This window comes from Myripristis murdjan, chromosome 21, assembly GCF_902150065.1.
Source record: "Myripristis murdjan chromosome 21, fMyrMur1.1, whole genome shotgun sequence".
Lineage (NCBI taxonomy): Eukaryota > Metazoa > Chordata > Actinopteri > Holocentriformes > Holocentridae > Myripristis > Myripristis murdjan.
The window spans coordinates 17821675-17837705 of NC_044000.1; the positions used below are offsets into that span (position 1 = coordinate 17821675).

General features: G+C 40.1%; 2 protein-coding genes across 2 annotated transcripts; both read left to right on the forward strand.

The window, feature by feature from the left end:
- The first annotated feature begins 4800 nt into the window (after nucleotides 1-4800).
- Nucleotides 4801-8699, forward strand: LOC115379883 (protocadherin 8). The gene is made up of 3 exons (XM_030080842.1): nucleotides 4801-7381; nucleotides 7497-7695; nucleotides 8056-8699. The coding sequence occupies exons 1-3, from the start codon at nucleotides 4955-4957 to the stop codon at nucleotides 8367-8369; spliced, it is 2940 nt and encodes a 979-aa protein (XP_029936702.1). The 5' UTR covers nucleotides 4801-4954; the 3' UTR covers nucleotides 8370-8699.
- A 1316-nt stretch (nucleotides 8700-10015) lies between these two features.
- On the forward strand, nucleotides 10016-14088 carry LOC115380220 (leukocyte cell-derived chemotaxin 1-like). Its single transcript, XM_030081310.1, has 7 exons — nucleotides 10016-10078; nucleotides 10212-10355; nucleotides 11955-12095; nucleotides 12208-12321; nucleotides 12495-12648; nucleotides 13146-13333; nucleotides 13861-14088. Exons 1-7 carry the CDS (start codon nucleotides 10016-10018, stop codon nucleotides 14086-14088), a joined length of 1032 nt encoding a protein of 343 aa, XP_029937170.1.
- The last annotated feature ends 1943 nt before the right edge of the window (nucleotides 14089-16031 follow it).

A 16031-nucleotide genomic window follows, 5' to 3' on the forward strand; every position in this document is an offset into this window, starting at 1 on the left:
TCTTCCCTTCAACAGTTTTTCTCATACATTTTTCGTCTGCTGCCTCCTTCACTCTCTTGTTGAATCTGTTTGAGGCTGTGAATAATTTGCTGGCAACTTTCATGGAAATAGCTGGTTTCTATATAATTATATAACATTAACCATGAAAATGTTATCATGGCTTCACATTATTCACAAGTTTCAAGTTTTATTCCCGAGCAACCTCTATCAAAAGCATCAGGCTGCTGCTGTTCGTGTTAATAATTGATGGCATTTCTGGCATTACACTGCTCTTACTCTCAATTAAAAAATGTTAAATAAATGGCTAAAATGGTGTAAAAATCCAGTTTGTGGAGAAAACATGGCTTGAATTCAGTGCCTGGTGTGTGAAACAAAGTCCTCACAAATGTTTTTATATCTTGTTCTCATACTATAATTGAGATTTATTCAACTATCAAATTCTTCTCTCTGTGTTTTCTTCTTCTCTAATTGTTCGAGTCCCTGCTTATCGAGACAGTAATCCCAGCAGCCTGGTCTTATGAGTTAGAACTGCATCAATGCAAAAACACACTCTTTGTATTTTCAATCAGCAGAATATCAATAGATTTTAGTATAATATGTAAACTAAGCTCTGCTCTTCCTATCGAGGAACAGCAGAATTTGCACAACGATGAAAACAAGCACCCGCTAAATAACCTTCCTCAACCATAAACAGCTATAAACTTATCATAAATCCACATAAACACCTCTGTGTCCTAGTTCAAGCTAATGCTGTATTGTTGTACATTAATCCACCCAACATCACAGCCATTTGACCTGGTTTAATGTAATCCAATGAGAAACACTCACACTGAACCCAAGATCACCTCTGTTCTCATTACAGGAAAAATACGCCTACATAACAAATAACCTTTAATTTTAGGGAGCAAAAAAAGTTATTCTTGTTTATCTGGACTGAAGAATCTAGTTCCATCTCTCTCCACTACTCCTAGAAAAACAGAAGGTTAAATTCATGTTTTGCCATTTCAGTAAGCAGTTATTCTGGATGTAGAAAGACTTGAGAGTATTAGTGTAGTGTATAGTGTATGTATGGAGTATTAGTTTGTTTACCAAAAGTGAATACTGTATTGTCCTCCTGGTTCATTATTTTTATAATGACAGCAGTAGGCTAGCTTTCTGCCCTATTGATTAGAGACACTGGACACAATTCAAACTTTACTTAAGGGACATACCAGTCAATACACAGTGAGACTTCCTTCTGTACACACAGTATCATTCTTGTTTTGAGGAACGTCCGATCAATATTTGTGAACTGTCCCCTAAGCCTAACACCACAGAACAAAGACTCAAATGTCATCAAGATGTAAAATCCGAGGCTCGACTGACAACAAATGGGAGACTGATTGTGTGAATGTTTGAGTTTTCAACCCTGAATGGCTTTTATTGTTATCAGCTCTGAACCAGAAGCTCTGAACTTATTCCCTGAAAATCCCTTTGGGTGTGCACAATTAACTTTACCACTTTTCTCCATTTCAGTCTCAGTGGAGCACCTCAATTTCTGCATCTTGATGACACAGGTTAAATTCTGCACCAAGAATCGACAAAATATTAATACCAAATGTGAATAGAGACCATAAAAAGCCAACAAAGTAACCTAGCAACACAGAAACTAATGAATGCTTGTGCCATACACTAGCTGCAGACCTACAAATACTGTGAAACCCAATCAGAGGTATTCAGTATCACAAGAAATTAACTTAATGATGAGACATGACCATCATTTCTGCTGAATGAAATAGGAGAATGTATAAACTCTGACATTCCAAAATATGCTTTGTTTAGACCAAAAGTCTCAGGTGCAAGCTGCCTTAACTCCAGCCTGCATGAATGATCGCACTCCTCCGTCATATATCTTTACTCTTTGCATACTACATGTCTGCACTGCACACTGTACCTGAATAAAAACACAGCAGGATGCGGCGGCCGATTCACACCAGCAGTCAGAAGACAGGTGTACGGGAAATGCAGTCGGAGTCAAAATGCCATCTCCACATCTGATGATCATATTGAAAAAGTTTGATTTAATTACTACATTAAATTTGTGGTAACAGTCCTTATTTCAATAGGCAAGAAACTAACCAGGAGGTTAACTGTTAAATTAATTCTGGGGTAGATTTTTGAGTAGATTATTGCAAGACAAATAGTAAAGCCAATAAAGAGGCACAGGCCACGTTAGAGTAAGCACAATCACATTATCTTGCTCATCATGTTAAATTATTGCACTGACTTAAACACAGATGAGTAGCTTCATTCAACACAAACTGTGTACAGGGTGCGTCAGAAATATTGGCAGCCTTGGTGCAAGATCAGATTAGAAGATTAGAAGATTAGAGGAGCAAACGTCAATTATATCCTTAGCCCGGAACAATTTGAAATTTATGTTCTTTTATTCTAAAAAGTTGTTAAACATAGTCTAATTCCACAGAGTGATAACTTTTGTTTTAAAAAAAAAAAAAACAGATGAAATTTGTCACAGTGTTGTCTCCATTTCTTGGAAATCTTATTAAATTGTCTGCCTACATTTGTTGCTTACTGCTGTCTCTCCCATTTCAATGCCCCTCTAAGGGCTTTTCACAATGTTTCAGATCATTATTGTTATTGTTAATGTCATCATTTCAGATTATTATTGTTGTTTTTACCGCAGCACACTGTTGACTACATGGTTGACTAATGAATTATGGTTGTGAGCAAATTCCCCACAAACTATCTTCTTGCGCTACCTTCTTCCACTTTCCATTAAGATACAGATGGGGAACTGAGAGGTTATCACATGCAATTTCCTCCTTAGAAATCAATAGTAAAATAGCTTCCAAATAAGCCATTTCTATGATGATGCATCGTAGACCATGCAGTTACAGTTTTGCTCAGTGTTTCTCAGTACCACTCTAAACCATCTAGTCCACATTAGAGCAGAACAAAGAGCAGCGAAACATAATCTATACTGGCAAGTATAAACAAATAAACATCATCACACTATTAAATATAATAGGCTGCAGTGGAGGTATGACAGAGCATCTCAAAGGAATATATGCCTTTGAGTGTGTTTACCCACACACTTTGTTCTGGGTATTAAACCAGATCCCAGTTGAGGGACCATGTAGGAAAGGTGTTTTCACTTTTACATGGTATCCCTTGGATTTTAGTGTCGGTTAGTCCATAAATAAATTATCTGTCTCTCTCTATCTGCCTGCACACACACTGTTCTGGGGTATTAAATCAGATCCCAGTTAAGGTCAGATATAAGCCATATGTGATTAAGAGACTTTTTTCTTGAATATTAACACCAAAACAGAACTGATACAGCCAAATTCAAATCAAACACAATAAACAAGATAGAGTGTTTACATATGCAGATTGCATAGTTACTATCTTGGCTAATACTGACATTATCCCAGCTATCATATTTGGGTTTCAAAAATTTGAGATTTAAGCTGTCCCAGGATTTGTAAATGGAATATGGCATTTACCTGTGACAACTCATCCAAATGATTTATAACATACTAGAAAAGTCTTGTATTCTGTTATTTTGTAAAGGTAAACATTATATACATGGATAGATTCTACTTGAAAAAATTGACTATAAGTGGAATCTAATGGGATGTGACATTCAGAATAGAAGACAGTTTTGTTGTTTTTCTATCTGGAAAATCTGGCAAGTTATGACTCAAACAGCCCATGAGCTAAATATGTATAATTATAAAATTCTCTCTGTAAACAGTGTATGCTATTGCCTATGGCTCCCAGTAAGCCGAGGGGAAAACAGAATGTAGCCTGAGGTGGAAATGGTGATTTTATGTGTCCTGATCTCTAACTGACTTTTTGAAGCCCTAAAATCAGCATTCAATTTGGGGTAACTGGAAAGATAAACTTCTTTTAAATCTGTAATTTGAGACAATAAAACTCTTGAAAATGATCCCTCCCCACGTTGCATCGTTCTTTCTCTTTTCTTCTCAAAAACATTGTCTTTGCCAGTGTACTGTGACCTCTAAGAAAGTCACAGATTTGTTTTAACTGTGAGATAATGCAGAGAGAAAGAATATACAATATACAGTACATGCATTACCAACATTTTATTCACTTTTATGATCTCGGATAACGATGCTGATTGTGTCTGAGATTGTATAGCACTATCCACCACAAAATTAAAATACATTATTCAAGGTATCATTATCTGAAAATGACCCAGCCAATATCAGTTTCCCCTCAAAAGGCAGTATGTACTTCCAGGCTATCTTCACTCCGTCTCACTGCTAATGAGCTCTGAATTTGCCTGTTTTGGACTGAAGGGTGCCTTCACCAAAACCTTGCAGTGTACCAAAAAAAAAAAAAAAAAGAAAAAAAAGAAAAAAAAAAAAGAAAAAGAAACGTGCCGACCCTGTATGCAGAGACACGCACGCGGGCGCACGCACGTACGCGCACGCACACATAATAGGCAATAAATTAATGGGGAAAAAAATGAAGAAAAAAATAGGCTTCTGCAAAATAAAACCATCATTCTGTAATGGCTGTAATAAGATGATAAACAGTGCGGAAACTAACTCCAAGCAGTGGCATGTCTTTTTTCCTGCCTTACTATTTTTCAAATCCATTCTATATTCACTCTCAAAACAGGCTTAGAGGTTTTTCACAAGGCCTATTTTTAATTCTAAAGCGAGGGATTGGTCACACTTCGTCTCATTAGCATGAGGAGCTGTATAAACCCCGCCACTGCAGAATTTTGAGCTGTGTTGAAGGCGAGGCAACAAGCGTAGCCTATCTGACTGGCTGCGCGCAATGAGCAAACTTTCACTTTCAGCACAGTTCAGTTCATAAAAGCGGGAGCTGTATGGAGAGCTCACTCAGCAGGTGAACTGGTCTCTGTATGTTCAGCGAGAGTCGGGCTGCTTAGTGAAGAGAAGGAAAGAGAACTCCGAAGATGATGCAAGTCAAATTTATCGGTTGGCACGGGTGGATTTTTATATTTTCTATCCAACAGATATTATTTGTTTTACTGGCTCAGTCGGAAGGAAATACTATACGATACCAGACCAATGAGGAGGACGGACCAGGTACAGTCATCGGAAACCTTGCCAAGGACATGTCCTTGAGTCTGTCTCATTCCTCCAAGACCAATTTCAGGATGATGAAACAATTCAATGATTCATTCATCAGGGTGAGAGAAAGCGACGGGGAACTCACTGTCGGGGAACGAATTGACAGGGAAAGAATCTGCAGGCACTCTCTACAGTGTCTCATTACTTTTGACGTGGTAAATTTCTCAAAAGATCGGTACAAATTGATTCATGTTGAGGTGGAAATAAAGGACATCAATGACAACTCTCCAGAGTTTCCAAACAAGGAATCTATAGTGGAGATCTCAGAGAATGCAGCAGTGGGGTCCCGTATTCCTCTGGACCCGGCTATGGACGCGGATGTCGGGTCAAACTACATCCAAAGCTATCAAATTTCTGTCAACAGTCATTTTTCCATTGATGTGCTCCTGAGAGCGGATGGGGTTAAATATGCGGAATTGGTGCTAATGAAAGAGCTAGACAGGGAGACTCAGTCATCATACACGGTGGAGCTGGTTGCCACAGACGGAGGCAACCCGTACAGATCGGGGTCAACAAAGATAACTATCAAAGTGACTGACTTCAATGACAATAGTCCCATTTTCGACCAGAACAGTTTCTCAGTGAGTTTGCCAGAGGACGCACCGGTCGGCACCGTTATACTGGACTTGAACGCAATTGACGCTGATGAAGGTTTAAATGGAGAGGTCGTGTATGGTTTCGGAAAACAGGTTTCTCTTGAGATCCGAGAACTTTTCGAAGTGGATAATAAATCAGGTCGCCTGATGCTCAAGAGCCCAGTGGATTTCGAGGACAAAAAAACCTATGAGCTAGACGTGCAGGCGACTGATCTGGGACCCAACCCGACCCCCTCCGTGTGCAAAATCATAATTCATGTCAAAGACGTTAATGACAATGCCCCAGAAATCAGTATCACTCCGATGACCTCCATCACGACAGGCATTGCATACATCAGCGAGGCAGCAGACAAGGACAGCCTAGTGGCGCTGATCAGCACCTTGGACAGGGACTCGGGCGTCAATAGCCAGGTCCACTGCACATTATACGGCCACGACCATTTCAAACTTCAGCAGGCTTACGAGGACAGCTACATGATAGTTACAGCGGCAGCTCTAGACAGGGAGAAAATTAGCGAGTATAACTTGACAGTGATGGCAGAGGATTTTGGGTCACCTCCACTGAGAAAGATCACACAGTACACCATTAGGCTGAGCGACGAGAATGACAACGCCCCTCACTTTACTAAACCTGTCTATGAAGTTTCCGTGGTGGAGAACAATGCTCCCGGCGCGTATATCACCACAGTTGAGGCCAAAGACGCAGATTTGGGGAACAACGGCAAAATCACTTACAGACTTTTAGACAGCGTTATCATGGGCTCTCCCGTGAACACGTTCGTATCACTCAATTCAGTGTCTGGCTCCATATATGCATTAAGAAGTTTTAACTATGAAGTGATGAAACTGCTGGAGATACACATCCAAGCAAGTGATGGGGGGTCACCACAGCTGCAGAGCACTTCTGTCATCAGACTAAAAATAGTTGATCAAAATGACAACCAACCTTCCATCATAGAGCCAGTTCTTTACAAGGGATCTGCTGAGGTTTTCCTGCCCAAAGATGCACCTGCAGGTTATGTGGTAACCCAGATAAAGGCCACAGATGCTGATGAGGGCATAAATGCACAGCTGTCCTACAAAATCACTGAGGGGGGACACCTGGGCTTCTCTATCAACAAAGCCACAGGGAAGGTGCATGTGAGCCGCCAACTGACGTACGACCTCACAGACATCGTCAAAGTCACAATTTCAGTCAGTGACAATGGATCACCTGCTCTGACCTCCACAGCTGTTATTCATTTCAGTTTTGTGGAGGGGACTCTACCTAGCATGCCATCCCTGGCTCAAAATGGCAGCAACGAGCTCTTTGAATGGGACATGTCCATAGCCATAATCATTGTCCTGGCAGGGAGCTGCTCTCTCCTCCTACTGGCTATCATTCTCATCACAACCATTTGCAGCCGCCGAAAAAAAGAGACAAGGGAGGGGGGATTTGATGAAAAGGAAGACGTACCAAATGTGGAAAAATTGGAAAGTGGTCATATTGATTCATTAATTACCAGCCACAAAGGCAAAGTGTTTGATGCCCATCCATTTCCAGAGAAATCCCCACTGGCCAGCAACAACACAATAGAGACAGGCTGTGAAGATGGCAGACAAGCACCAGGCATCTTTGAGTCAAACAGCAGGATGATGGAGGGTAAACTGAAGGTAAGGGATTATATATAAATGTCTTAGTGATTTAAAGATTGCCACATGCTGCTTTTGTTATTGTCTTTTGCATCATGACTCAGATTTTTGCATGGATGTATTTGTATTTTTGCAGGGTTACTCCACACTACCGGGATATGGAAAAGAAACTGTCAGGCCAATAACAATATGGAAGGGTAATTCGTTCACAACTATCTCAGCAAGAGATCCCCAGATCAGTGGGAAGGACAGTGGCAAAGGAGACAGTGACTTCAATGACAGCGATTCTGACATAAGTGGAGATGTGCACAAAAAGGACTCCCCACCAACAAACAGTGAGTCCCAAAAAATTGATAGTAAAAAAATTAATAAATACAGAGGAAAAAAAGTGGTCACATTTCAGAGTGGAAAGTGAGAGCATATGTGCTTAAATGTTGCAAAAGGTTGAATTTATGGTCTGATATGACACACATTCCTAGGATTATGCACGTTTCAGTTGTGACATAAAATCTATGTCAGTGGTAATCTGTTGTACCCATTCATAACAATACAGCTTCTGATACAGCTGACAAGTTATTAGTGATGTTGCCTGGGGCCACTGGAGGTCACTAGGGTCTTTCTACAGCAGACACCCAGACATGGTGACCCAGCATATGTATTCATTGTGCGCTCTAATAGCACTGCTGTTTCCACAGGTCTTTGGGCATGTACGAGCGAGTGCAAGGTCTTGGGCCACTCCGACCGATGCTGGAGCCCGTCAGCTACAAGGCCCAACACAAGCATGGCCATTGGACCACATCTGTCAACCTTCTCAAAGACAGCTTCACTCCCAAGGGACAGCAGGAGGGAAAATTACTATCCAGCTCACATACCAAAAACCAATGGTCTGCAAAGTGTGTACGAAAAAGTTCAACACCAGGAATTTGATTATATACTTGTTGGTCCACCGACTCCAGCCCGAATACAGGAAACCGATGAGATATCAATTCCAGAGTACTCACACTCCTAAAAGAACTTTAACAAATGATCAAAAAACATGACAAAAGGGAATTCATCTTTACACTGTATAGTACTTTTATCTTAATTGACTCCATGTTGGATTGTTGCTGTGTTTTGTATGTCTTTTGTCTCTTATATAGGCTCATGTATGACTGTTCATTGTATCATGTGTAATATGCAAGATTTTGTACATTAATAATATATTTTTCATAATGATTCAATGTAAAGAAGAATTTTATTATGAATTTTCAAGAGCATGTGTTACTATTAAAGGGGCATGACCTATGGACATTTAGGCCGAGAAGAGGCCTTTCTGAAGTGGAAAACAATCAGTATCAAAGATTACCATGTTTGTGGTAGATTTTGTCACATTGTTGCACAAATAAATAATGAAAAGCAAAAGATTATTGTTCTGCTGTTAAAGTAGGATATTACACACAGCAACTGTTTCGAAAATTAGTTATGCGGGCTTACAGGACTCTTAAATGAAATCGTATGGGCAGAGAATAACCTATTGTCCTCAGAAAATATTCATAAAGCACACAGAATAACCTCAATTAGCCAGCTGAACACGTTTAATTTGCCTTAAGGGCTTATAAGCCATGGTAAATACATTTCGGTCCTCCAGCGATCATACCAAAAATGAATGGAAAAACAAGCCAATGTCATATTCTTTACAAGGTGCAAAACAATGTAATTACAGTGCTGCCTTAATTTGCATGCAAATTCTGCATAGCTGATCAAATGCTCTTACAATTACATATTTTTCAAGGGTCAAAGAATCCCTTCACCTTTCTGATTGCCTCCCAGCTTACCAATTATCCCAAAAATGTGGTTCAATCTGTTTCTAAGCAACAGTAGCAGCACACATTCCAATCTCTTTTGCACTGCCTTCACCTTCTTGTTCAGTTATGATAAGGAGCAAGCAACCTCGACCGGGAGATCACGTCCCTCCCGTTGTCAAATCAGAAAATGCATAATAAGACAACAGTTATGCGCTTGTGTGTGTGTGTGTGTGTGTGTGTGTGTGTGTGTGTGTGTGTGTGTGTGCAAACATTGTATAAATTGCAAGAATTTGGTAAAGACACACTTAGGCATGTATAAGTCTGACTAGCCTACATGTATTGCAAGGTGTGCAGTCCCATTTACACCTGTAACCTTGGATGAAGCGAAGGGTACCCCAATTCACTTCACCCATCTATTTAGCCTGGCATTAAGCTTTATGACTTAAATTCATAGCAGGCTGCATATCATCCTAAGTAGCATCAAAATGATAGGAGTTCAATAAAAAGAGGGTAATTTAAGGAGAAACATAAATGAATTCTGTCTGAAAGCTGGTTTTATGTCTGTGAATGTTTCCCTCATGATGATGACTGCCTGAAAGGTCACAGACAGCAGCCCTTTTACTTACCACTGCACTATCTGTAACACATGACACTATGGGCAGCCTCTGACTAGACACTTCTTGAGAAGTACACAGATGGATCAAACCCGCTTGCGTTAGGATACCTTGACCTACAGGTAACATTTAGTCGAAGAATTTAGTGTACGTCAGCTGAACGTCACTCACAGCCAAATGTCAAATGGTCTTTGGCGGACAACCTCCAGAGAGAAGCAGCAGCAGAGAGAATAGGCTAAAGGCTTCATGGGGACATCATGACTTCGGAAAAAGTCCAAAATGCCTCCAGTGGATCTGAGTTTGAACACGGCATGCCTCCGGTGAGACAGTTTAAAAAAATAACGAGAATTTACCACGTGTAAAAGGGGAAGGAGAGTTTCTTAAGCGCTAAAGGTTACAGGTAACTGCTCGGAGTGTCTTGTCTGACCTTCTTGCCCTCTGAACTTTGTGAAGGTATACAGCCTCTCGACCACGCCGACCCCTGCTGCGTCAGGTCGCCTCCTGAGATTTGGAGCAGCGGCTCTTGCTGTTGGTGCAGTGCTGATGCTGTGTGCATCCAGTGCTGCTCTGTATCTGTGGAGAGTCAATGATAATAATGTAAGTGCTGAGTGTTTTTAAGGTATCATGTTGTGTGATTGTATCTCTTCCATGATGAATGCCCAAAAGTGCATACAAGCAGTCTTTAGATTCCTCTGTTGGGAACTGGGTCCAGTGGACTAGCTGGAGGTCAAAAAGTGAGATTACTGAGCTTCCCATTATAACATTACCAGTCTGGGATTTTGTACATAAAAATGTTTGTTTGCTTTTAGTGCATTCCTTACAGAAATCTAATATATGAACTTATATGCCAATAGAGAAATGTTATATAGAGAAACAGAGAACTGTTGTCACATTTGTGAAAACCAAACATACAGTGGTAACACTTGGCACATTAATTAAGCATACTCTGTGTTAATACTTTAACTAATGTATGAATTAATGTATGAATAATGGGTTAAGAATTAATGATATTCCTACCTGAGCTAACTCTTAATAATATTTGTTAGAATGTACTAATTCCTTATGAATTACTAATGTTAATTAATAGCATGGACTCATGTATTAATTACCGTTGAAAGGGCATGTTCTTGAGTTGCTAGCTTTATGCAGCTAGGCACTATGCATCTGCCAACTAAAGTTATGACATGATTATATGTTTACAAATTATTAGCTAATGCATAATAATGTAAAAGCATGACTTTGCCTGGCGGGGCACGTCGTTGTAACCTATCGGACAGATGTATAGCACCTTCATGGTATTAATTAACACAATTAGGTCATAAGCAATTAGCACATTATAATAAAGACTATTAATAGCACAGAAAGGAACATCATCATTTAGTCATTCTAATATCCCATGACTCATCATGAGTCATACATTAGCGAAAGTATTAACATATGCTTCATTCACATACCATTATTGAAAAATGTTACTCATACACTATATACTTGCATTTGCATGTGGTGATATGCATGTAGCTCATATGCGTTGAAGATACACGTGTAACCCATATATGCACAAAAACAATGGGAAGGACAATAGGAAGGGTGCATGTACTTGTAATATATGTTAGACATTTTAAAAAAGTGACAATTACTTGTATGTTTGATATATAAGGTCATATATGCCATGTATGGAAATTACCCATAGGTACATATATAACATTTCCATATATGATTAAGTCACAAGAGGTGTGAGAATTCAATATGGTCCTCCTTATTGAAATGCAATATCAATAAACAAACTCAGGTTTTGATACAGCATACATTTGCATCTTGCCTACAGTCCATATTTCAAACTCTGTGCAAATAACATGGTCAGGTAACTTTGTGCTATCTCGTTAGAGATAGTTGAATATTTATTTGTGTCATAATGAGCCCACCTGTAGGGTAAACATCCCTGTCAAGGTCTACAACAGTATCCCCTGTGGTTTTCTGTTCAAATTCTGTGTGTGCTGTGACTACACAGCAGTACTTCAAGAGGGACAAAAGCTAGTGTGCAGACAAAGGGCATAAGAAATAAAGTTTACTTTCCTGTATCTCAATGTTTGATCTGCCAAAAAGTGTTTGTATACTGGGCTACAGCTCTATCGCGTTTGTTATTTTTGATTTACATAACATGACCAATCATTTAACATTCTGCTTTAAATCCTCCAGGTTTACAATGTTCATTACAGTATGAATGTCAATGGCAAACTGAAGGAGGGCTCCATGGAAATCGATTCGGATAACAACCTGGAAAGATTTAAGACTGGGAGTGGAGATGAAGAGGCTGTGGAGATTCATGACTTTCAAATTGTGAGTTGTCCTTGTTTTCTCTTTCTTAAGTAGTTCAGCGGAGACTTGGCGTATGCTTAGCAAAGTAGCAAACTTGTGAGTGTAAACATGGCATCTCTGTGATTTGATGCAGGGAATCACTGGAATCCGCTTCTTTGGAGGAGAGAAGTGCTATATAAAATCCCAAATCAAAGCCAACCTTCCAGACATGGGAACTCACAAGAAAGAGACATTCATGTTTGACCTGGTACAGTCAGTTTCACACAGAACTACACAATTTTCTGCTTTCTCTTCACATTGTACATTTTTCCATCTGAATAAGTCATAGGGAATCATAGTGGAAGTTGATGCAAAATAAATAAAGAGAGGACCCTACATAAAAAATACAACGGGTATTTGAAGCATCTTTGATTCTACCAGACAGATGAAATCATGCCAGTGAAGTTTGATGAGGAGTTTCTGATTTGGGTTGCCGCGGACCAGCCAGTGAAGGACACCAGTTTCCTGAGCAACAAAATCCTGGGTCTCTGCGGGGATCTGCCCATTTACTGGCTCCAGCCTACCTATTATAAAGGTTGACCTCTTTACTCCTTGCTTGATCTAACCCATTGATTCACACCCATCATCCCACAGAGTCAAGGGTAGCTTACCTGATATCATACAGTATGTGGTCCATATGGATGAGTGTACATTTGGTGGCAATTCATTTGAAACCTAGTTGATTATGCTGGTTATCTGCCTGAACGGGAACGCATGGAATCTCGTACTTCTCAATACGACAGTGACATCTACACACTTTTACAACTCACTTGCTTGTCTGAGAAGTTAGCGAAACATATTAACATCTTGAACATACACTACATTTGGAGACTTACACAAAAAAAGGCTTCGGTCTTGCATTAAAAAAGCATGATCTTGAAATATGCAAGACTGCTTGATATCACTGCAGCTAATTCAATTATTCAGGACAAGTGAGACAGTCTTAGCTATGTAGGATTGAGCTCTAAGGACATGTATGGCGTCTTGTGGATGTTGACCCAATACCCATGCCTCCTGTGGCTGCTGTAACAGATGGGGAGAGGAGAAAAAGAGACGCGCAGCGAGCCAAACGTCAGTTTAACATGGAGGAGTTTGAGGCAGCTGCTGAGGAGAGGAGCACGCCGACTCTTTCAGAGGATGACACCTCCAGAGCTGTGGAAGAAGAGGAGGGGACACAGTCAACCGCGGGGTCAGCATATAATCCCGAAAACCCCTATCATGTGAGTACTGACTTTGTCCCCAGAGTCGTTTATGATCAACAATTTACTGAATTTTAAAGAGCTATGAAGAGCGCAGTGAGATATAATACTAAGCCCGAAAGCCATCCTTATAACATCATCAATAAAAGTTTCCCTGTTTTAACAACTTCACATATGAACTCCGGATCCCATTCTTAGGTTACCAGCCTATTTCACAGAAATAAGAGCATAATTGTAAACTTGCTGGGCTACATTTAGTCTCTCTGTCAGCTGTGGGCAAGTGGTGCTGCTGTTGAGTAGGTGTCATATTAGAAGCTGTAAATACAGGTCACTAGGGTGATAGCTTCCATTCCATGTTTATGAGCTCGTGAACTGAAGTGAAAAAGTCCCATTGGTCATAAAAATTCACTTTGCTTAAGGGAAATACAGTCACATGATTGGAAGAGAATGAGAAGTTTGAAAACAGTGTAATTTCAAATGAATATAAATTAAGCATTGGGGGGAAAAAAAGATTGGTCTACAAAATGAATGTTGCTCCCAATCTCCAGCGCAGGGGAGAGGAGAGTGAGGGAGGCGCCATGACCTTTGACCCCATGCTGGACCACCTGGGGATCTGCTGCTCAGAATGCCAGCGCAGCTACACTCACTGTCAGAGAATATGCGAGCCTCTGCGTGGCCACTGGCCCTGGCCTTACAACTACAGAGGATGCCAGGTAGCTTGCCGAGTGATTTTGCCTTGCCGCTGGTGGGTGGCACGCATATTAGGTGTTGTGTGAGAAAATACAGTGTGTTTTGTGTAAACACATATCAATTTTACCAAAGACGCCAGAGGTCTCTAAATGTAAGCAATGTAGGCATATTTATATGCAGATATTTATTTTGTACGTTTGGTTGTAAATACTTCCTGCTCTCAGCAGTCTATGCCTGTTAGTGTCACATGAAAAGACACAAAAGACACAAAAAAGTGTGATTTACTAAGAATATGTCAACTAAGACACATTTTCAGATGGACTCCTGAGGAAATACTTTGCATATCAACAAGTACATTTTCTATGTAGGCATACACTATTTCTTAAGAAAAAAATAAAAATAAACAAATGCAGTATTGCTATTTGTAGATTTAGATTTATGAATGAAAACATTTGTATTTTTACATTATGGTATACCAAGGCTTTATGCATTGCACTGTAAGAAGGTGCTTGACTGAATACAGAGGCTCATCAGATCATGTACCTTTTCTGACTGAATAGTCTTCAATAAATTCTAATTACAGTATGTGATGGCTTTGATGTAGATGAATTTATTGTGTCACATGTTGTTTCCATGGTCCCACTGGGTCCCTTTCTGATAAAACTGAAGTGACAGCAATGGTTGCCATAACTCCCATTCACAGTCCAGGATCAGTTTGAGGGCAATGTAATTTGTGCACACTGACATCTGCATTGATGTGAACTAATGCGAGATGAGTGTCACGGCGATGGTGGAAAACATTTCCATGAAAGTACCATTTCAATAAAATAAATAACTACAAATATATAAAGAAAACAAGCAAAGAGTATGGATGCTAAGCAACCAGATTACATGATCACAGAGCCAGGCCTTTTTCTGCACAGCCATTATTGGGGCTGGTGGCGTAGGCTATTCTAAATGTTTCAAAATCAAAAGAAATCAGATTACTATCTGTAAAGCCATATGCCAACTTTCTAAATAATTGAAAGGAGCCACATTGCGATCAAGACGATTTCACAGAGGGTGATCCAGGCACATCAAATTACAACAGATGTGAAATTGCACCATATCTGCCACTAAAGCCGCATTGAAACTCTGAGGCAGTGTGAGGAAACAACACAAAGAGATGCTTGTCTCTTTGCTTGGAGATCTTTCCTGGTTTTCATGGGGGTAGAGGTGCTTATCACATCTGCAGTGCTGATAAGACGGCCTCTGCGCCTCCGTAGGCTATATAATATTAATCCCTCTCCCACGTCTGCAGATGCACTTAAAGGAAGGTGACAAGCATGACATATCCAGGACCTCCTGATGGCTCGTGCTCTGGAGTGCAGCCGCTAAAAGAGCCCCAAGTACCCTGAAGTGATGTAAATTTGCAGGGGGAGTCCAATTTCCATCACAGCGCTGTCACTGTCATGGTCATTAAACTAAATCAACCCGCTGTGTGTCACACAGCTCCCATTTTAAAGTCCCCTCAATAATGGAGTTATACTTGGACTGCAGATTGCAGCACCACATTGAATGTCTGACCTGACAGCAAGTGTGAGAGTATTCTGCACTTTATTTCATCTTTAGAAATCACAGTCTGACCGTGTATATGAAAGTAAGAGGTACCATGAAATTATTAATTGAGGATTTCAGACCTCATTGTATCTTAGTTGCACAGGCTGAAGTTCAAGAGGAACATATATAATCTATAAGGTTTGTAAATGTAATTGAAAGCTAATATGAAATACTGTGTGCCTGTTGCTGTCAGCAGTTTCCCAGTGTTCTACTCATAATGTGTTGGCACAGCAGCACAAGACAAAGAGCTCTGACTCTAAGCTAGACAAAAGGAGATGAAAAACTCAAAGCAAAAAGAAAAATATATCACCACAAGCAACAACTCAAAAATGGCATTTAAACTGAGAAAAAATACATTGCTCAGAACAACAGCAGTTTGGTTATCCTCAGGCCCTGTTTCTAAAAAACTTGTTTCCTTTTGCCATTCCTC

What these genes read in the sequence shown, in the direction of transcription:
- LOC115379883 (XM_030080842.1), top strand. Translation starts at nt 4,955, where the DNA reads ATGATGCAAGTCAAATTTATCGGTTGGCACGGGTGGATTTTTATATTT. An exon ending in TGATGGAGGGTAAACTGAAG is followed by an intron (nt 7,382 to 7,496) that starts GTAAGGGATTAT and finishes GTATTTTTGCAG; the next exon opens with GGTTACTCCACACTACCGGG. An exon ending in GGACTCCCCACCAACAAACA is followed by an intron (nt 7,696 to 8,055) that starts GTGAGTCCCAAA and finishes CTGTTTCCACAG; the next exon opens with GTCTTTGGGCATGTACGAGC.
- LOC115380220 (XM_030081310.1), top strand. Translation starts at nt 10,016, where the DNA reads ATGACTTCGGAAAAAGTCCAAAATGCCTCCAGTGGATCTGAGTTTGAA. An exon ending in TTGAACACGGCATGCCTCCG is followed by an intron (nt 10,079 to 10,211) that starts GTGAGACAGTTT and finishes AACTTTGTGAAG; the next exon opens with GTATACAGCCTCTCGACCAC. An exon ending in ATCCCGAAAACCCCTATCAT is followed by an intron (nt 13,334 to 13,860) that starts GTGAGTACTGAC and finishes CCCAATCTCCAG; the next exon opens with CGCAGGGGAGAGGAGAGTGA.